At 38.1% G+C, this 23,039-nt stretch overlaps 1 protein-coding gene across 1 annotated transcript in view; it reads right to left on the bottom strand.

Annotated features, from left to right (window-relative positions):
• Window positions 1–22,273, bottom strand: part of FMO4 (flavin containing monooxygenase 4) — a 31,173-nt gene extending 8,900 nt beyond the window's left edge. The window contains exons 1-5 of the mRNA XM_006887464.1: window positions 22,142–22,273; window positions 20,375–20,563; window positions 19,042–19,204; window positions 4,273–4,415; window positions 2,798–2,997 (exon numbers count right to left, since the gene is read on the bottom strand). Coding sequence (XP_006887526.1) covers window positions 2,798–2,997; window positions 4,273–4,415; window positions 19,042–19,204; window positions 20,375–20,563; window positions 22,142–22,273 — 827 coding nt within the window. The remainder of the gene's footprint in view (window positions 1–2,797; window positions 2,998–4,272; window positions 4,416–19,041; window positions 19,205–20,374; window positions 20,564–22,141) is intronic.
• Window positions 22,274–23,039: the final 766 nt, after the last annotated feature.

Below are 23,039 nucleotides of genomic sequence, written 5' to 3'. Positions count from 1 at the left end.
CCATTTCTGTTATCTAAATGTGTTCTGTTGTACTGTTGGCAATTTAATTTCATAAAAGAGGACGATCTATGCTTAAGGTAAACATTTCTTACTAATTGAACTAATGTGTCTTTTGGTTTAATGATACACTTCAGGGGATAAACTTGGTTCAAGATTTAAAATCCTCTTATAGCATTAGATTCAGGAACTCTTACCATCACAGTAGGTCTAGTAATATGTTATTATATTTTGTTTTCCTGCTGTCAGAAGCAATCATGTAGAAAGGAACTGGGTTTGCTTTTTGTTTCCTCTCAGGATCTTAAACTTTCATATCTCCTAGGATTAATTTCTGGAGCAATGTCTTTTTCTCAGATCATCTGGATAACATACACAGCAATCTATTTAGATTTTATATCATTCAAGCTTCAAGGGAATAAAACTCAGCAAAAAAATTTTTTTAATAAGAAATTCAGAATTAATTTATTATACTGGTATTTTCAGTATGACCATTTCTACTTAATCACATCAGACATAATGTCCTTGAAAATTTACGTATCAAATGATCCTTTGCCATCAATTGTGCTTCTAAAAGAAAGATATTTTACTGCTCAAAAATGATTGGGTCAAGCATATACTTAAAATCACGACTAATGACCTCAAGTGCATTTCAGAGGCTTTCTTTTCTTTACTAAGTTAGTAATTTAGTGCTGTTATGACAGAAATTTGGAAGAAGGACTGGCATCCACTTCTGAAATAGTTTGCCTCCAGAAACTCTATGAATGTGGAGAAATGATGAAAGTTATACAAGTGTTCAGGTCTTTCATTCATAGGGTCGCTATGAGTCGTCTATGACTCAACAGCACCTAACAACAACAACGACAGAAATATCATGAGTCAAACAAACAGAAATGGATTTTGTCATCATTTAGGAGGCTAGAAATCTAAATTCAGAGTGCCGGCTCTAGAGGAGGGTTTCCTCTCCTGTGGCTCTGGAGGGAAGGCCTTGTCTCTTTGAGCTTCCATTTCTAGATAATCTACATTTGACATAGCATGTCTCTTCCTCCATGTCTTGCTTTTTATACTTGCTTGTTTAATCTCTTTTATATCTCTAAAGAAATTGACTCAGGACCCACCTTACACTAATTGTTTCATTAGCATAACAGAGACAACCTGTTCCCAAATGGGATTATAATCACAGGCACATCAGCAAATGAGAGTCCTTCATTGGTGGAAAGCTTTACTGTCTCTACATCATTAAGGGCAGCTCATGGTCTACTGGTAAGGATCTACACCACCAACACAAAGGCACATGGTTTGAGCCCAGAAACTGTTCTGTGGGAGAAATATGGACACTTTCCTTACATGTGATTTACTGTTTCTGAAAACCTACTGGAGAGTCAGATATGAACAACTACTTTGAGGAAGCAGCCCTTTCCTCATTGTATGTTTAGTGCCTTCCAATCTGAGGGGCTCATCTTCCAAGATGATACCAGACAATGTTATTCATAGTGTTTTCACTGGCTTTTGGAAAAGGAAGGGCAATTCTGCTTCCTAGTGTACTGCAAACTCGTTTCTCTGCTGGAGCCTGTCTATTGTAGGTGACCCCTCTTGTATTTGAAATACCAGTAGCATAGTTTTCTAGCACCAGAAACATGAAAGTTACCACAGTATAACAAAGTGACAGAAAAATGGTGGGACTAAGAATTAGAACAATCTTTTTGGATGGCATAAATCAGCTTATAACTCTTGCTCTAAAGCTGCTGCATTATACATTAAAGTATATCATTTCAGAAAATCATATTGGAAATTCACAGCTCTAATTACTCAGCCTGGTATCCTGATGGTACAATGGATTACATGTTGGACTGATAACCAAAAGGTTTGTGGTTCAAATCCACCAGGTGCTCTAAAGGAGAAAGATGAGACGAACTGTTCTTACAATGATTTATAGCCTCAGAAACCTAATGGAAAGTTACTGTGGGTTGGAATCAACTTGATAGCTTGATTTCGATTTTTAATCATTCAACCAGAGAAGACATGATAGTGTAGTGAGAATTGACCATTTGCATTCACTGATGGTACAAATATGTTATTTCTCCAGTGCTGTTGGGTTTATTCCAACTCATTGCAACTCCATGTATTACATAAAAGAACTCCATTGCATAGTGTTTCCAACCTGTGTCCTTTTAGAAGCAGTTCACCAGACTTTTCTTCTTCAGAGATGCCTCTGGGTAGTTTAAAACTACCAGTCTTTCTGTTCGTAGTCTAGACCTCTCACACTCACTCACTCACTCACTCACTCACTCACTCAGTGCTGTGAGTACAGAACGTACTTATACCTGACCCTCCATTGTGTTTCCAAGGATGTATAATGTGTCAGAGCAGATTGTCTATCATTCTTCTGAGGCACTGTTGCTGCATTTAAATTGCCAGAGAACTATGGCCTTTGGGTTAGCAGTGCAACTTCCCATGGAGTATGCCACCAGAGCCCCCTTTTGTGACACCAAGGACTCCATTTCTAGATGATAGCTATTTCAAGATTCCTGTAAGTCAATTTAAATTTCCAACTTTTCAAGATGGATAGGAAAGTATTGCCTTCATTTTTTTTTCCTTCTCTAGCTTCATGAAACTTCTTTTTAGCCTGAGAAAGTTATTCTGTTTCAAGAACTACACTGGTAGGGACATTGTCTTAAGAAAGCAAACTTAGAAAAAGACAACAAAAGGAAATATCACAACTATGGAACATTTAGATTTCTGAATAAAATTGAATTAGAAATATTGATGTACTATTTTTCCATTAAATAAAAAAATCAAGTACCCTTTTGTAATACTTAATCCATAAATCTCATGGTTAAATATATTATTCATGCTTCTCTCTTCAATCCAGTTTCGTACACATGAAGGTAGAACTTGTTCAATAAGGTTATTGCATCTTCTGGTAATCATCATATTGACAGGATATCCCCCGTTTGCAGATCGGCCAATAACCCAAGTACCAGTTCTAGTACTGAGAAACACCTAAAAAGTAAGGAAAGATGAATACATCATTAAATCATTATGTAGTGCTTTTCATCAATGTATTTCAACTGATCTTATAACAATAGATTTATAAATATCTGTTTCTATAGTCACAAATTACTTTTTTAAACTCTTAAATTTTTTCACGAATTACTTTTGCCTGATCTAGATAACTGTTGAGTATGTTTATAATATTTAATATAAAGAATTACCGTACTTGTCATATATAATATTGTTCTGGCAGTCAGTCTTTTATGCAATTTAATAATATAGATTTACAGTGAGTGTTGTGGAAAGCAATGCTAATTGAATGAAATAGAAAACCTATCTTACTATACCTAATCATTGTCCTATAAAATGTGCTAAGTTTGAATAAATAAATTTTTAACTTGTGAATATATGCTTGGATTTTCTAAAATCATTATGTTTATTTATTGGGCAATATATAAGTTGCTTTATCTTGATTCAAAGTCTAATAGAACATTTGAGATTGTTCTAAAACATCATCCCCTTGTATCCTTATAAAAGGAGAATATAAAGATTTGTCTGTGATAAGGAAACTGGCCTGATTGGAGCCACTTGCCAACTTGATTATTTTTTTAAAGGCATTAGTTTATTGAGACAGGAAATTTACTGACCGGGAAGGAGAAAAATGCAGCACTGCATACCTCTGGTGGTAATGACTCAGAATTACCACTGAAGATGAGGGGAAGCAGCTAACTACTTATAAAACCAACACCTACAAAACCAACTCCTAACATGTAGCAATGGTAAAGAATTGCATAGGCTGTTGTTAACAATATACAGTGCTTAGTTTAAGAGAAAAACCTGTTACCTGCTTGATGTCTATCTAGTTATGCAAAAATGGTTAAAAGTAGTAGGAGGAATGGTCAGTTTGACCCACTTCTGGGAAGAAACTAGAAAAAAAAATCCAAGTAACCGGTTTGGGGAATTTTGTGGGTTATACAATACAGCCCACTACAATGCCCTAGATGGCTTCCCCGCCCACCCCGAACCACCACCTCTGATTAAAGCTTACTGGCCTCCATAAAATTTCTCTGCATTCTTTTTGCAGATAGTTCAATTCTTTAAATATGTTCTTAAAACAAATCAAGATGAGTAAATCGGTTGCTGTAACATTTTTAGGATTTTGTTTCTTCTTCCCATGTTGCTGCTGTAAGTATGTAGTTGTCTACAAGGTATTACAATCTTAACTACTCATACCAGCAATTAGTGATCTAGGGTGGGGTTGCAGATTCAGAGGGTGTAATATACCTGGGCTGCTGTTCGGCTGAGCTCCACTGCAATGTCCCCTCCAGTGTTCCCAAGACCAATCACTAAAATGCGTTTGCCCTGAAAGCCTTCTGGTATCTTGTACTCTTGACTGTGTAGGATCTGGCCATTAAATTTGTGGATTCCTAAGAGAGTTGAAGATCAGAAAATTAGATCTATCTAGAGCTATAACTCAAGAAATTGGACTATCTGAATAAAACTGTGATATCGGGATTGGAAGAAGACTCATCAACAACCTTGCTACATTTTATTGGGTGTTTTCATTGGTGTTCACACATGTTAGAATCTTAATCCTCCCAGAGGGAGGCATTTTAATTTTCATTTTTCAAGAGAACTGCCTGGTACGTAGGAGGTTAAGTGTCACACAAGTTTTACAATCAATCAATTCCACAGGCCAAGTTTGAACTTTGTTGTATGCCGTTAGTTCAGTGTACTTTGAACTACTGCATAATTTTTCTTTTCCTGATGACTTAAATGGTTGCGTTTTCTCTGGAAATAGCAATGACTAACTATATTTAACTTGATATCAGTGATTAATTTTGTTTCCAGATTTTGTTTGGTTGTTTTTCCTCCATAAATGGGAATTTCCCCCCCCCACATTGGTAGACACAGTTAACTTCTCCTGAGCACTTATTCTGTGCCTGCTGTAGACACTCCGTGGCATTCTTACTTTTCATTTCATAAGTGAATCAATTGATGCTGAGACACGTTAAGTGACTTTTTAACAGGTTGCAACAAGTAATTTGCTTGATAGCTGATTTAATTCCAAAGCAGGCATAGAAGAAAACATTAAATTAATTTACAAATACAGAAATAGGGATTGAGAATAATGGATTTTTTTCCTCATGCATCACTCATTTTAAACACAAAACATCTATCTGGGATATGGAATTGAATCACAAACATTAATTCATGGAAGAACCACATTACTGAGAGAGTTTGCTAAACATTAGGATTCCAGGATCCCAATTTCTAAGACTCCCATTCTAGAAGGGCTGCATGAACCTGCTCTTAAAATGACCACCTTAAGACATAGTGGTAGTTGGGGTGGAGGAGCAGGATTTCTCATTTTAAGAACCAGTGGAGAAGAGTACTGAAGATCCCATAAAATGCCAAAAGAACAAAGAGATATGTCCTGGAGAAAGTACAGCCAGAGATCTCCTGGGAGGCAAAGATGATAAAGCTTCAGCTCACATACTTTGGGCATATTGCTAGAGGAAGTTATTCCTTGGAGAGGGACATCATGCTTGGAAAGGTGGACAGATGGCAAAGGAGAAGAAGACCCTTAACCAGATGGATTGACACTGTGACTGCAGCAATGGGCTTGATTGTGCTGGAGATTGCGAGGATGGCACAAGAAAGGATAAAATTCAGATCTGTTGTCTATAGGGTCGCTGTGGGTTGTACTCAATTTGACAGCACCTAACAACAACAACAACAACAAAAGTCCAAAAGGATCATCTATACACATTAAATATTTAGTATGAATTGCCATGAATTTATGTAAAAGTTCTCATTTTAGTGCATTTTCTCTTGTTTCCTCACATTAGTGTCTTGGGGTGCTGCCAGGGAGAGAAATGAACTAGGAATTCATTGAGTATTTCCAGGGTCTGATCTTTCCATTTTTGAGAGTTGTATTATATGTGTATGCTAGAGCATTAGGAAAATCTGCTGACAGGGGCTTCGCCAGAATGCTAAAGAGCAACAATGTCAGTCTAAAGACTAATTGATCTAGGCCATGGTCTCTACAAATTTTTGCTGTGCACCAGAGAACTGGAAAATGACTAAAGATGACAGAAGAAGAACCAATGCCTTTGAGTTGTGGTGCTAGAGAAGAGTATTGTGGACCACCAAGAGCAAAAACAGGCCTATCCTGGGGAGGATGAAACTAAGTTGCTTCTTGGAGGCAAGGGTTTTGAGGCTCTAGCATACATATTTTTAGCATGTTGCCAAGAGGGACTAGTCCTTGAAGAAGGACATCATGCTTGGAAAGTTGGGGGGACAGCACAGGAGAGGAAGACTGTGGGTAAGATGGATTTACACAGTAACTGGGCTATTATGGGTAGATGTGTTAGAGACAATGAGATTGGCTCAGGATAAGGCAGAATTTAGAGCTATTGTGCATAGGATTTCTATAAATCGTAGTTGATTTGATAGCACTTAACAACAAGAGTGTTCTCAACTCTAGATATGGTGGCTTAGGCCTCTAGTCACTTCTGTGATTCTAGTCTGTCTGCTGCAACTGTTCCACTCTATCCTGAGGCTGTAGCCACCACTGCTCCACTCCCTCTTGCAGCTGCTGTCAGCTGCAGGTCTGGTCTCTTGAGCAGTCTTTGCCCACCACCACCACTTCTCATTTTAGTGCATTTCTCTTGTTACCTCACATTAGTGTCTTGGGGTGCTGCCAGGGAGAGAAATGAACTAGGAATTCATTGAGTATTTCCAGGGTCTGATCTTTCCATTTTTGAGAGTTGTATTATATGTGTATGCTAGTGCATTAGGAAAATCTGGAAATTAGAAAATCTGGAAAAATTAGAAATCACCACTGGGCCAGTTGGCAGCATTGTGATAGATGGAAAAGAAATTGAAATTGTTAACAATTTCCGCTTGCTCGGTTCCACAATCAACACTCTTGGCACCAGCAGTCAGGAAATCAAAAGATGGATTGCATTAGGGAAATCTGTTGTCAGGGACTTCTCCAAAGTGCTGAAGAGTAAGGATACTAGTCTAGAGACTAAGTAAGGTGTGCCTGATACAGGTCATGGTCTTTACAATTACTTGTTGTCCACCATAAAACTGGACAATGACCAAGGAAGACAGAAGAAGAATTGATTTCTTTGAGTTGTAGTGCTGGAGAAGAGTTTTGAACATACCATGAACTGCCAAGAGAACTAACAGGTTTGGTCTGGAGAGGGTGAAACCAAGCTGCTCCTTGGAGGTAAGGATTATGAGACTCAGTCTCACACACTTTAGGCATGTAGCAAGGAGGGACCAATTTATGGAGAAATCTAACGTGCTTGGAAGGGTTGAGGGACAATGCAGGAGAGAAGGACCCTGGATTAAATGGATTGACATAATAACTGAGATTATGAGGACAGGTGTATCAGAGATATGGCTCAGGATAGAGCGGGGTTCATAGCTCTTGTGTGTAGCATTGCTAGGAGTTAGAGCTAACTTGTCATATAACAACAACAACAACAACAACAACAACAGTAACAGGGAAACGTATATATGCAGAATCAAGAGCCAATATCAGTCTCAACGGTGAAAGCCTAAAAGCATTATCGTCACTGGTGCTAACCCATCTCGTTGAAGATAATCCCTTCCTGTGCTAATTAATTCTACCTTTACAAGTATGATAGATGTCCTTTTCCAGGAGTGGTCACTCCTAACAACATGGCCAAACTACGTGAAATGCAGTGTCCTGATCCTTGCCTCCAAGGAACACCCTGGCTGCACCGTTTGCTGTTGTTATATGCTGTTGAGTCGGAACCAATTCATAGCTGACCCTCGGTGCATTTTTAGAGGCAATAAATCACACGGGAGGAGATTGTCCATTTTCCCCCACCATGGAGCTGCTTGTAGATTCAAACTGCCAATAATGTGCCGCCTTTGGGTTCTCAATCAGCACAATTCCCTCTGGACTACAACACCCTGTATTACGCTAAATATTTTGCATGGAATATGTCATCTAATTCATGTGATGGTTAATACTATGTTAATTTTATTCAGTTTCCAACATATGCTAATTGGGTCTCTATAAAATGACTTAGAAGAGTGCTAGTTTTGAGTAAGACCCAGAATAAGAGAAGGTTTTTCATCAGGTTAAGGCTGCCATGCACATTTCTCTTCCCTTTCTGGCTGATTCAACTCTTTTTGAAGTGCAAGTGGTACATAGGGATGCTGTTTGAAGTCTTTGGCAGGCCCCTATCTGTGACCTCTCCAAAAGACTTAAGAACAATTGTGTTAGTTTGAAGACTAAGGTGGTGCATCTTATTCAGGCTGTGGTCTTCTCAATCACCTGCTATGCAGCAGAGAATTGGACAATGAATAAGGATGGCAGAAAAAGAATTGATGCCTATGAATTGCGGTGCTAGAAAAGAGTATTGAATATTCATTCCATGGACTGCCAAAAGAACAAACAGATACATTTTGGAGAAAGTGCAGCCAGAGTGCTCCTTGGAGGCCAAGATGACAAAGTTTCGTCTCTCATATTTTGGACTTGTAATTGTTGTTCTCATTGACTGACGTCGAGTTGAGCACGACTCATAGTGATGCTATGAACAAGAGGCCTGAAGCCTCTCTATAACTATTGTCATTTCTCCAATTTCATAGTTTCCAGAGGCATGAGGTTTAGGAAGGGATGCTACTCCTGCTTCCAAAACTGTCTTATACTGAGAGCTCCACCAAACACTGTCCACCATGGGTAACCATTATGGCATTTGACATCCCCCTTCCCTCAATGACACAAGGTTCAGCATTTAACAAGGTGAGGCTATTCTTGGAAAGGGACATCATGCTTGAAAGATGGAAGCCAGTGAAGGAGGGAAAGACCACCAATAAAATGGATTGAAACAGTGACTGCAGCAATGGGCTCAAGTGTGTCAGAGATGATTAGGTTGGTACAGGATAGGGCAGAATTCAGGTCTGTTGTTCATATAGTTGCTGTGAGTTGTTCTATATACCACTGAAGGACATAGATGAAGAGAAATCTTCCCAGTGAGAAGGACTTGGTTGCTCATTTTGCTTTGCAGGTGAGATGGCTAGCTGTACAATTGTGTGCACATCATGGGGTGAGGCCAATGATTCATCTAGATTATCAGGGACTTGGAAGCAACATGATTGGAAAATTGTTGATCAGGGTGTGTGGGAAAGAAGCCCATGGATGAACCTTTCTGAATGGGCTAATGAAGTGAAGATATTTGTGGCTTACGTGAATGTTTACCAAAGTTTGACCTTGACAAAGGAGGATTTTAACAATGGGCTTAGGAACAAAATGGCTATAGTATTATAATATCAAAGCTAGAAATTATGCTTAGCAACATGGACTTTCACTAAACAAGGTCAATTACTGAGTGCTCAGTCTGTTAGCAGCAGAAACCAATACTGTGACCCAAATATGGCACCATTTCTAGGCATGATCAGCCAGCAATCTGATGGAAAGTTTAATATATTGGACCACTCTTATCACAGATAAAGCTGTATTTCATTCTTACGAGAAGGGACATTTAATGTGAATCCAAATTTGCCTTCTCTGCATGCAGTGTTTCTTCCAAAACTATCATCCATAGACTTATAGAATGCCTTATTTGCTGTCATGTTTTCCTACACAGAATTGCTTAGCTTAAGGGACTCACTTCATGGTAAATTAAGTGTGGCAATGGACCATGCTCATGAAATTTGTTGGCCTTATCATATTCCCAGTATGAAGCATTTGGCTTGATAGAACAACAAAATGGTCTTCAAATGACACAATTATAGCACCAAGTAGGGGGAAGTCAAGGTTCAATTCTTGGTGTTATGTCTCCTGAAGCAAGGATTCGTGGGTTCAGGAATCAAAGAGTGGAAATGGGAGTAACATGACTCATTATTACCAGGAGTGACTCACTTGCAAAATTTTTGCTTTCTGTCCCTGTGATCCTATGCTCTGTGGGATTAGAGATCTTAGGACATCATGCTTGGGAGGGTGGAGGGCAGGCACAGGAGGAGAAGACCCCCTATGAGGTGGATTGATTCAGTGACTGGGATAATTGGGATGAGTGTGTCAGAGACAGTGAGATTGGCACAGGACAGAGCAGGGTTTAGGGCTGTTGCACATAGGGTCACTATGACTGGCAAGCAACAACAAACAACAACAACAGTTACAAAGGAAGGGATGCTCCTAGGACACACAGTAACTTGAAATTAATAATACCCTTTGACTACTTATATTTCTGAATGAGTAGATGAAGAAGGGAATTACCATATTGATTGGTATGATTGATTCTGATTACCAAAGGGAAGGTGGATTGTTCCTGCATGATGAGGGTGAAGAAGAGTCTGTCCAGAATACAAGAGATCCCTTAGGATGTCTCTTAGTATTGCCATGCCAGCTGATTAAAATCAATGGAAATCTATTAGCAACTCAATTCCCAAATGACCAATAATGGCCCAGACCCTTCAGGAATGAAAGCTTGGGTCAACTCACCAGGTAAAGAACAAACTGAAGTGCTTTTTGAGAGATTTTGAAGAAATACAGAATGGGTAGTGGAAAAAAGAAAGTTTTAAATACTAGCCACAACCACATAACCATTTACAGAAATGAAAAATATAATCATTTTTAGTACTTCTTCCTTGTTTTGTATAGATAATTGTACAAGATATGTGAGCACACACACACACACACACACACACACACACACACACACACACACACTCTCTTATGTATTTTTCACACAAATATATTTATATTATATGTCAATCCACCTGGTTGAGGGTCTTCCTCTCCTTGGCTGACCCTTCACCCTGCCCAGCATCATGTCCTTCTCCAAGGAATAGCTTTTTCTAGTAACATGCCCAAAGTATGTGAGGAAAAGTCTCATCATTACTGCCTCCAAAGAACACTCCATCTGCACCCTCTCCAAGACACAACTATTTGTTCTCTTGGCTATTCATGGGATGTTCAGTGCTCTTCTCCAACACCACAGCTCAAAGACATCAGTTCTTTTTCTATCATCCTTATTTATTGTCCCGCTCTCAGATGCATAGCAAATAAATGGAAAGACCATGGCCTGAGTCAGATGCAGCTTAGTCCTCAAACCGACATCATTACTCCTCAATAGTTTGGAGAGGTCCGTAACTGCAGATTTCTCCAGTGCAGTGGGCTTCCTTATTTTCTGACTGCTGGTACCAAGGCTGTTGATTATGGATTCAAGCAAGATGAAGCTGCTGACAGTTTCTATCCATTATGACACTGCTCTTAGTCCAGTAGTAATAAGCTTTGTTTTTTTGATCTTGAGATGCAATCCATACCGAAGGCTGCATTCCTTGATCTTCTGCAACAAGTGTTTCAAGTCCTCTTCATTTTCAGCAAGCAAGGATGTGTCATCTGCATAATACAGGTTATTGATGAGTCTCTCTCCAATCCTGATGCCACATTCCTCTTCATAGAGTCCAACTCCTCAGATAATTTGCTCAGCACACTATTTGAATATGTATTGAGAGAGAATACAACCATGACACACTCCCTTCTCAATTTTAAACCATGCAGTGCTCCCCTGCTCTGTTCACACAACAGCCTCCTGGTCCAGGCATAGGTTCCACAATTAAGTATTCTGGTATTCCCATTCTTCTCAATGTCAGCCAAAACTTGTTATGATCCACACAGTCAAATGCCTTTGCATAATCAATTAAGCATAAATACACATTCTTCTGGAATTCTTAACTTTCAGCCAGGATCTATATGACATCAGCAATGATATCCCTGATGCCATAGCTTCTTCTAAATCCTGCTTGAATTTCTGGTGGTTCCTTTTCTAGCCATTTCTAGTACATCCAAAGCTACATCTCTTAATTGAGATAAGTCAATTGGTATTCCATTGCTTTCTGGAGTCTTTATTTTTTTGCCAATGTGTTCAATGCAGCTTCTACTTCCTCCTTCATTATCATTGGCTCTTGTTAATATGGTACTTCCTGAAATTTTTCCAATGTCAATCAATTCTTTCTGGTACAGTGATTCTGTTTATTCCTTCAGAGAGGAAATGGAAATTAAAATATTCTGCCTGGTGTTCCTCTATAGCAGACCCTTCTCATGTTTGGCTGATAAGGCAAAACTTTTTTAGTAGGATTATTTGAACATAATATCTGTGATTCTCTTCCTTCTTTATAATCTGGGCTTTTGGGCACTTAGCCAGGAGGCAGTTATGAGAACAGAACAAGGAAATAATGCATAATTTAACAGGAAAAGTATATGGCAGGGATACTTCCTATCTCCATATATTTTTCAATCTATATGTTGAACAGATCATTTGAGAGGCTAGGCTCTATAAGGAAGAATGTGGTGTAAGGATTGGAGGAAGACTCATCAATAACATGCACTATGTAGATGACATAATCTTGTTTGTTTAAACTGAGAAGGATCTGAGGTATTTGCTGCTGAAGGTCAAGGTCTGCAACCTTCAATATGGATTGAAGCTCAACATCAAGGAAACAAAGATTCTCACCACTGGGTCCACTGGCAGCATCATAATAGATGATTAAGAGATTGAGATTGTTAACAGGTTCAGCTTACTTAGCTCCACAATCAATACTCTTGGAATCAGCAGCCAGAAAATCAAAAGATGAATTGCATTGGGAAAGTCTGCTGTCAGGAACCTTTTCAGAGTACTGAAGAGCAATGATCTTAGTCTGGAGACTAACGTGTGCCTGATCTAGGTCATGGTTTTCACAATTACTTGCTTTGCATCAGAGAGCTGGACAATGTCTAAGGATGACAGAAGAATTGATGCCTTGAGTTGTGGTGCCGGAGAAGAGTATTGAAGATGCCATGGACTGCTAAGAGAACAAACGCGTCCATCTTGCAAAGGGTGAGACCAGGTGCTCCTTTGAGACAAGGACTTTGAAACTTTGTCTTACATACTTTGAGCACATTACAAGGAGGGACCAGTCCTTGGAGAGCAGTATCTTTTTTTTAACATTTTTTTATTTTATTATTTTTTAAATAATTTTAATGAACATTTACAGAGAATTTGGATTTCCATTCATTCATTGTTGCACTTCTCTCCCCGCCCAGCCCTCTCCCCCCACCCCCCAGTTCGCTCCTCTCTTTCAAAAGTAAAAGAAAGACTTCCTCCCTGGTACACAATCCCCCTGCACCCCTCCCACCGCCCCAAGTACATTCCACTATGCAACCTTAATTGTGGACTCTTGGGGTGGAGGGACAGTGCAAGAGAGGAAGACACTGGATAAGCTGGATTGACACAGTGACAGAATAGTGTGGGTAGATGTGTCAGAGACAGTGAAGTTGGCTTAAGATAGAACAAGGTTGATCTTGGTCCCTTTCTGTCCACAGGTTAATGAAAGATCAATGCATCCATCGCCAGGTCTCCCCCATCCCACTCCCCACTTCCTGGACTGAGCAAAGCCCTGCAGAGAGTTCAGCCTATCCTCCTTGGACTGGGGAATGCTGAACTCCGCTGTCCCTCTCTGCCTACAGATCACCAATATGAAAATCCTGTCAAACCATCACCTGCAACTAGTACAAGAATGAACTAAAGCACCTGTTGCTGAACTGTCTTATAGAGTAGAGAAAAGTGGTACTTTGGCCTTGAACACTGCGGTCTGGCTATATCTCCTGGGATATCTTAAGGTCAAGTAGAAGAGGTCAGATAGAGCTGTAGTTTCTGGAGGGCAACAACCATCCCACTTTGGGAAAACAAGAGGTTAGAACCAATATACAAGTCTTTCACATAACATTGACATACCCTGGGACATTATATATTAACAACAACCTAAAATCTACTAAGAAAAGACTCATATAATGTCAAGAAAGCATAGCAATCTGAGTCAGTCATCATGAAAAATATGAAATAACCCTTCTCTTAAAAAAGCAGACCCAATGAACACCCCAGATAGAGAGAACCAGAAGAAATATGTTGATGTGGAATTATTTGAACAGCCAGAAGAAGATGCGAATGATGGAAAAAAAACAATGGAAGACATTAAGAGAGCAAATACCTCAGAGACAGTGATCCTGAAGAAATATGTTGATGAGGAGCAACTTGAACAGCTACGAAATAAAATGCAAAGGATGGAAGAAAGAATTGACAGTATAAATAAAGAGGTACAAGAGCTTAAAAAATCATCACATGAGAGAGTACAGCCAACACAGTACCAGAAATAACAGAAAAGCATGAAAATCCTATCCAGAATCTTAAGACCAAAATGACAGAAGTATCCAACATACGGGTAGGACAAAAAAGTAGAACCAAAGAGATGGAACAGAGAGTCAGTGAGCTGGAAGATAAGTGCCTCACCGAAAACCCACTAGAAGAAAAGTCAGAGGTGAGATGTAAAGAAAATATCAGAATGAAGCAGGAGTGGCATCCACTTCCCAAACAACATGCCTCTGTAAACTCTTTGAACTTTGAAAAATGATAGTTATTGAATGGATTCAGGTCTTTTGTTCATAGGGTTACTATGAGTCTTGCTCAACTTGACAGCAATCAACAACAACAACAACAAAAATGTGGGATGACTCAAAAGGGAACAATATATGTATTACTGGAATTCCAGAACATGAGAGTGACTGGAGAATCACTGAGAAAGTTGTGGAAGTAGTACTAAAAGAAAACTTCCCAGGTACTATGAAGAATGGGGAAATCCACATTCAAGAATCACAGTGAACGCCAAATAGACTAGACCTAATAGGAAAAAACATCAAGACTTATCATAGTCAAATTCTCCAAATTAAAAGATAAGGATAGTATACTAAAAGCAGCACTGAGAAAAACAGAGTAACCTATAAAGGAAAAACAATTAGATTAAGTTCTGATTTCTCAATAGAAAGCATGTGAGCTAGAAGACAATGGGAGAAAGTTGAAAGAAAACAATTGCCAGCCAAGGATCCTATACACAGCAAAGCTCTCTACCAAATATGAAAGAGAAATTAGCTTCTTTATGTAAAAGAAAGAACGTAAGGAATATGTGAAAACATAGTAACCAGAAACAAGAGGAAAAAACCATGCAAAACGGCAATGGAAAAACCTAACCTGACTATTATCACACTTAATGTGAATGGACTAAATGCACCAATTATGAGAAAAGAATAGCAGAATGGATAGAAAGACAAAGCCCATCAATACATTGCCTATAAGAAACACATCTAAACAATGAAGAGAAAGACAGATTAAAAATTAAAGGCTGGAAAAAATATACCAAGCAAATGGCAACTACAACAACAAAAAAAATAGGAGTGGAAATACCAATCTCTGATAAAATAAACTTCAGAATGAAAACCACCATAAAAGATAAGGAAAGGCATTACTTATTGATTAAAGGAACAATCGATCAAGAAGACATAACCTTGGTCAACATTTATGCACCAAATGATAGACCTTCAAAATATGTAAAGCAATGGTATACAGAAATGAAGAAAGAAATAGATAGCACCACTATAGTGGCTGGAGACTTCAACACACCACTATCACCAAAGGACACTCAAAAGAAACTTAGCAAAGATGCAGAACGGCTGAACTATAAAGTCGGCTAACTTGGCTTTGTGGATGTATTCAGGGTACTGCACACAATAAAACTCAATTAACTTTCTTTTTAAGTGCACATGGGACATTATCCAAAATTGATCATATATTAACACAGAAATCAAGACTCAATTAAAAATACTGAAATAATACAAAGCATATTCTCAGACCACAATGCCGTAAAACTAGAAATTAACCACGTGAGACTAAAGCTTAAAAAACCACTCATGCCATGTGGAAGCTAAATAACTCTCTGCTAGAACATGATTGGGTTATAAAATAAATAAACAATGAAATAAAAAAGTTCCTTGAAACAAATGAAAATGAAAATAGAACATACGAGAACCTCTGCAATGCAGCTAAGGCAGTCCTGAGGGGCGGGGATATCATAGCAATACTCACATACACAAAAAAGGAAGAAAGAAGAAAAATCAATGATCTAACTCAACTCCTTCATAAAATAGAAAAAGAACAATAATATAATCCCACAGCATTTAGAAGAAAAGAATTTATAAGGACAAGAGCTGAAATCAATGAGATAGAGAACAGAGAAAAAATTGAAACCATTAACAAGACCAGGAGCTGGTTTTTTGAAAGCATCAATAAAATTGACAAACCACGGGCAAACTTAACAAAAGAAAAAAAAGGAGAAGACACAGATAACTTGATTAAGATATTCTAAAGGTGACATCACAACAGAATCAGATTAAATTATCGCGATAATACTATAATACTATTAAAATTGAAACCTAGAGGAAAAGGACAAATTCCTAGATACTCATACCCTACCCAGATTGACCTGAACAGATGTAGAACACTTGAACAGACCTATCATGAAAGAAGAAATTGAACAAGTCATAAAAAGACTTTCCCATAAGAAAAATCCTGGACCGGATGGCTTCACAGCTGAATTCTACCTAACATTCAGAGAAGATCTATCACCAATTCTACTTAAAGTATTTTAAAAAAATAAAGAAGGAGCACTCCCAGAGTCATTTTATGAAGCAAGCATAACCCTAATACCAATACATGGCAAAGATATTACCAAGAAAGAAAACTACAGGCCAGTATCTCTCATGAATATAGATGTAAAATCCTTAACAAAATCCTAGCAAACAGAGTTCAAAAGCACATCAAAAAAATAATTCATCATGACAAATTGGGATTCATGATAGGTATGCAAGGATGATTCAATATAAGAAAAACAACATAATTCACTAATTCACAGCAGGGTTCAGAATTATTGTACATAGGATTGCTATGAGTTGGAGTAGACTGAACAGTACATAACAAGGACAGCAGGGCAAATGAGAGAAGACACCCCAATATGTTTATTGCAATATTTATCCCCTTCCAGACTATATAGCTTTACTCATCCACTAAATGATCCAACTACCTTGATATTTTAATTCATATTTGCCCTGCCTCCATTCTTTCCACTCCTTCAACAGTTTGCACACTTTATACTGCCATGCATATGCTTGCCTTTCAGTTCTTAGTTGATCCTTTGTTTTGTTTTTTAAGCTTTATTTTTTTTTAATAATTTTAATGAGCATTTACAGAGATTTTGGATTTCCATTCATTCATTGCTGCACTTCTCTCCCCACCCAGCCCCCCCCCCCCGCCAGTTTGCTCCTCTCTTTCAAAAGTAAAAGAAACACTCCCTCCCTGGTACACAATCCCCCCGCACCCCTCCCACCGCCCCAAGTACATTCCACTATGCAACCTTAATTGTGGTCTCTTGTGATAACCATAATACACTATCATACTTTGCTTTTAAATTATTCACTCCCTCATCTGTTTCAGTGCAGTATACACAATTTATCCAGTTTTTCTCAGTCTTACCCTAACTCTCATATCAGTCCCATTTTAAAACAGTGGCACCATGCAATATTTGTCCTTTTGCCACTGAGATATTTCACTCAGCATAATGTCCTCCAGGGTCACCCATTTTGAATTGGTTGATCCTTTGTAACAGTATACTTTATCTAAGTTAAACTTAAGGTAGTTATGAGTGAAAGGGAAAGGCACATCACACATTTGATAGGACAAAAAAATTGCAGAATTAGCTGTGTCATATTTTTTTTGCACTTTCAATACATTTCCCTATAGAAATTTTGCTATAATATAATAGATGGTTATATATTCCTTTGTATGATTGTGTGCTTAGCCCCAGCCCAGCAGCAAGTCTGGAGCACTTAATAGCTGAACAGATTTGGGGTAGGCTTAAGGTATTTTCTTATTTTGATAATGAATTTATGAATTTCCTTTGGCCAAGGTTAGGTATGTATGTATGTATGTATGTATGTATGTATGTATTAGTTTTCCTTCCTTAAAAGTTCCTTCAATTTCTTGAAGGTTTGAAACTTTACTTACTGAGTTGCCTTTTTTTTTGTCACTTGGAAGTGTTAGAAGAATAGTAGCTTTTTAACATTTTAGTACTGCCTCTGAAAACCTGCTCATGGGTCAGCCAAGAGTTGGTTTTGACTGAATAGTAGAAATCAACAAGAATAACATTATGACTAATACTATTTCCTTTTGAATAGTTTTCGACTTTCAAATAAGTTTGTATTCAAAAGATGGTGATTTTTCACTTGTGAGCATATGAGACAGAATGTGCTGATGAACTCAAAATTGTTCTAAATTTCTAAAACTCCATTTTTATGATTGCCCTGGTTCAAGAGAAATCTGCATTACTATTGTGACTACTTTTTTTCTAAAAAAATTTTTCTACTAGCTTATTTACAAAATTCAAATACAATTTTGAACAAATTCTTTCAATTTCTCTCACCCTCCCACCCATCAAATTGTACAACCCAGTGATTAATCTCCTGTTCTCCCTGCACATCCACATCCCTCTGCTTCCAGCCTTTCCCACCCCTCCTGGATCCTTATTATACAATGTTTATCCTTATGTGACTGAGTTAATTCATTCAGCATAATATTCTCCAGTCCCTCCCAAGCTAGGTAATAATTTACAAAGTTATTGCTCCTTTGTGCTACATAGTATTCCACTGTGTGAATGTACCATAATTTCTCAATCCATTTGTTTGTGGTTGGACGTTTGGGCTGTTCCCATGTTCTTGCAATGGTGAATAATGCTGCTATGAACATTGTTGTACAAGTGAAAATTTTCTTTACATATATAAATTCTGGCTTGTTTCTTAACAAAATGACACAGTTTTTTTACCCTTACTACTTTTATATTCTTAAATGCCTAATTCCTGATCCTAAGAATCAAAGCATCTTTTTGTTAATGACACCTTTACATTTTATGTGATCACTTCATTTAAATGAGACATGACACAGCTTAATCAGTAACAATACTAAGATTTAGTAAGCAAATAATGATATCTCAAATGTATTTTATGTTTTACAGAGTAATTTTATATCTTGTTTGAGAGGGTGAGTTCTTTATAATCATGAGGAAGAATTTTCAAGTACACAGCAATAAATTTTTCCTACAAGGTTTAACCTGTAAGTGTTAAACCTGGTTCCAGATAGAATGACTTACCAGGGAAGGTCTCCAAAGGAAAACGAGGGCTCAGGAAATGTCCAGTGCAAACCATGACAGCATCAAAGACTGCTCTGGCCTGCTTGCCCTCTGTCTCTGTGACAACATCCCACTGACCACTTACGGAGAAGTCTGGACATTTTGTTACACTGAGTACAGTGGTCTGAAAGCAAAACACAAGCATATGATTCTTACTGATACTTTGGGATCTGAGACAATAACTACAGGCACATTTTGTTTTATTGCACTTAATTTTATTGTGCTTTACAGACACTGGGGTGGGGTTGTTCATTTGGCTTGGGGGTTGTTTCTTTTACAAATAAGGGCTATGGCAGCCCTGCCTTGAGCAGGTCTACTAAGACTACTTTCCCAGTAGCATGTACTCATTTCATGTTTCTCTATCATGTTTTGATGATTCTCACAATATTTCTAAAGTTTTCATAATGCTTACCAGACTCCTGAAACTCAAAACTCACTGTCAGATGAGTCAGTTCCAACTCATAGCTGGCCTTCTATATGGTTCTCAGCCTGGAAATTACAGCCCGTCTTTCTCCTGTGGAGCTACAGTGGGCTTCCAACATGGAATCTTTAGGCCAGCAGTGCAACTCAATTACAGATGATACACAATCAGAGTTCCCTAACAGACTGCAGTATAGTATAAACATAACATTTATATAAACTGGGAAATAAAAAAATTATGGGGTTCACTTTCTATTTGCTTTGGAATTGAATGTGCAATATCTGTGAGGTATGTTTGTAAAATGTTATTTTGAGTACACCAAATCCCATGTTAGGAGAACCATTGTCTGTAGCATTGCTATGGGTTATAATTGACTCAACGGCACCTAACAATAACAACAAGTAGGAAGTTAAATAACTTAAGCAATTTCCAAAGTGAAAATTTAGACCTGAACCTAGGACATCTGTTCTTTTGATTGGAAAGAAAACACTATTCTTATTCCTGGTGAGGAGATGAGTGATAATAGCTAATACATTGGAACAAATCAGGAAAATTAGTTTTGACTCATTATAATTTCTGTAGTTATCTTGTAGTAATTTTTTTCCCAATAGGTTTTTATCAACAAAATTCTTTTCTCTTTATCTCTCAAAAAAAGGTCTACATGTCATTATTAATCAGTTTTGGTATTTTGAGTAGAAATTGAGCAATTCAGTATTAATGATTTAATTGCATAAAACAAGAACAACAAGAATCTTAATTTTCTTCAGTACTTATTCAGAGACTTATTTACACACACACAAAGTTAGCCATTATAATTCTATTAACTTGTGTTTAAATAGGGCAGCAACTGTTCTATAATCCAAGATGTCATACCTTAAACTGAATGTATTTCAAAAGGCCAAAATGTTCAGCAAATTCTTGTAGATAGTCCCAGAATTTTCCTTGAGTCATAAAATTGGGATAATCTTCTTGGAAGGGGAAATCACTGTAACATGACATTTCCTTGCAAACATTTGTGATTAGTGACCTGTAGACCCTGGTCATCCCATCTTTAGATGTTTCCTGTGATGAAGGCATAGTACCTTGATGAGGTAGGGGAAACAGGGGAAGAGAACAGAAATCCTGGGGGTTCATGCTAGCCCAGCTGAAAGGGGTTCCCAGACTTAGTAGTGCTTGCTTGTGGGTATGTTATATTTAATTTATATTTTAACTTTTGCTTAATTCAGTATTATTTTCAAAAATTAATATGTGTTATTTCAAATATGAAAAGAAAGAATGTCAACTGTGGGTCAAATAGCAGGAGGTATAAAAACTAGACTCACTGACATTTGGGGCTTGATGAGTTTTATGGAACACGAGAAGAAGATTTCTTTTCCTAAGACATTACAGTCCTATAGTTATATATGTATATAATAAAAACATATAAAAATCAATCCATTGTCTTCCAGTCAGAACCAACTCATAGCTGAACCTCAAGTGGGTTTTCAGAGGCTTCAAATCACATGTCCATCTTTCTCCTCAGAGAAGCAGGTGGATTAGAAATACCTGCCTTTGTGCTGACAGTGCAACTTCTTTTCACTGAGCCACTAGAGTATGTATATGTGTATATCTATATCTTATTAGTAACTGTCAAAAATCTTTGCAAATATCACTAGCACCTTGGTGCTTTCTCTCACTCTATCAGGTAGAATTACTGTCCCTCTGCTTGAGCTCCCAATGATTGTTCACAGTAAGCTCCCAGTTCTACTGAAACATTTAATGTTTAGACCCACTGGCTGATCTCCATTGAAGACCCTGGCACTCCCATCCTCCAGAAGATGTCTTGGCTGGAGACAGGTGGTTTTAAACCACTTTTATCCTACTTTCCAATGTTTATTATCTTACTGCTTGCCTAGTTCTGAGCTGTGCCTCCTCAGACCTAATGCCCCAGTTCTAACACTGTTTGGGTATTGCTTAGCTCCTTTTTATTTTGATAATGTGAAGAAAAAAAGCATCTCTCAAAACTCAAACTCATTGCCATTGAGTCATAACTGACTCATAGCTGACCCTACAGCAAATTTTCAGAGGCTGTAAATCACATGAGAGGAGATTGTCCAGCTTTCTCCCACAGAATTGCTGGTGGATTCAAACAGCCCAAACTTCTATCAACTTGCCTTCCTACATTAATAATTTGAAAGTATCCCTTAAACCTTCTAAGGACCAGGGTCTTGTCTTATTCTTGCCAGTTATTGTTACAGATACCTGAACAGTATGGTGGCATGGCTGGGTCTCTAGTTCCTGGTGGCTGTTTCCATCCTCTGTAGAGAGTCATTGCTGTCTACACGCCAGTGCTGTTCAATTTCCCCACTGACATTTTCTTCCTTTGCTTTGGAATGCTCATGGTCTAGAAATCATGGTAAAATCCTATTTGTCTACCAGATTTAGCTCACTCTTTCCCTCTCCCAATCATCCCTGACCATGTCTTGCTGGTTCTCAAGCTTCATCACTTCGCAGTCTGTCTCATGCACATGTCTAGGCACTGTTGCACTGAGCTGTTCCTTTATTTGATGGCCAGAGTAGGGTAAAGTCACCCTACCAGAGCAGGGACAAAGTATACGGCCAGATTAGAGTTGGTAAAAGAAGGGGGTGTGAATCACATACAGTAAACTTCCATAGTCCCCCGATGTCGTTACTTCTCTCAAAGCATGTAGGCTCCAGGTCTTCATCCAAGCAGCATTTGATGGAGGAGAGGCCACTGACACCAGCTCCAATCACTGCAACTCGCTTGGCCATGGTGTTTTCTGTTAGAGGAAGGCCAAGCAGAGTTTCTTTATACAATGAGGAACAGATGGAAGGAATTGTCACAGGACTCAAGTTTTATAGTGATGTAAATACTTTTAATTGTGAGCAGAGGCAGAATCATTAAAAATGTAGGCTCTGAAACTCATTTTAGTTTCAGTTCTGACTTTACCACTTATTAACTGTATGACCTTGGGCTAGCTGTTTGTCTTCTCAGTGACTTAGCTTTTACATCTGTAAAATGGGTATGGTACTGACAATAATAGAAATAATACTTAATTTAAAAGATATAAGAATCAAAGGACTGATGATCATGTAAAGGTCTTGAAAGTGCATGTGCTACATGGTAAGTGCTCAGTTAAATTATTGTATTATTAGCTTGTTTTTCCAGGTGTTGGTCCTTTTAGAACTATAGATCCTCTCAGAATTAAAGTGACTTCTCATTATAACCAAGTTTTTCTGAATCCCAAGAATGGTGGCAGAAAATATTAAGGTGGTGTTTTTTTTTGGTTTTTTTATTACAAAGGACTAAAGAATAATTTGCCACAGAACTTGTCCTGGAACACAAACAAGGATATTAAAGGAATTGAGGAAGGCCTTGACCTTACTCAGAGGCAAAACCCAAATGATTATATTAAGAAAAGGCCTTAAAGATCACTAAATTATCAAAGAACGAATAAATTAAAGAAGAATGGAAGAAACCATATATGTTTTGCTTGGAATAACACTTCCATACCAATAGAGTCCTGATACACCAACA

The sequence above is a fragment of the Elephantulus edwardii genome, unplaced genomic scaffold, assembly GCF_000299155.1.
Source record: "Elephantulus edwardii isolate Elephantulus edwardi_28Jun2011 unplaced genomic scaffold, EleEdw1.0 scaffold00057, whole genome shotgun sequence".
In the NCBI taxonomy this organism is placed as follows: domain Eukaryota; kingdom Metazoa; phylum Chordata; class Mammalia; order Macroscelidea; family Macroscelididae; genus Elephantulus; species Elephantulus edwardii.
Note: the sequence above shows the minus strand (reverse complement) of the source record. Positions and strands in the feature narration are given on the sequence as shown.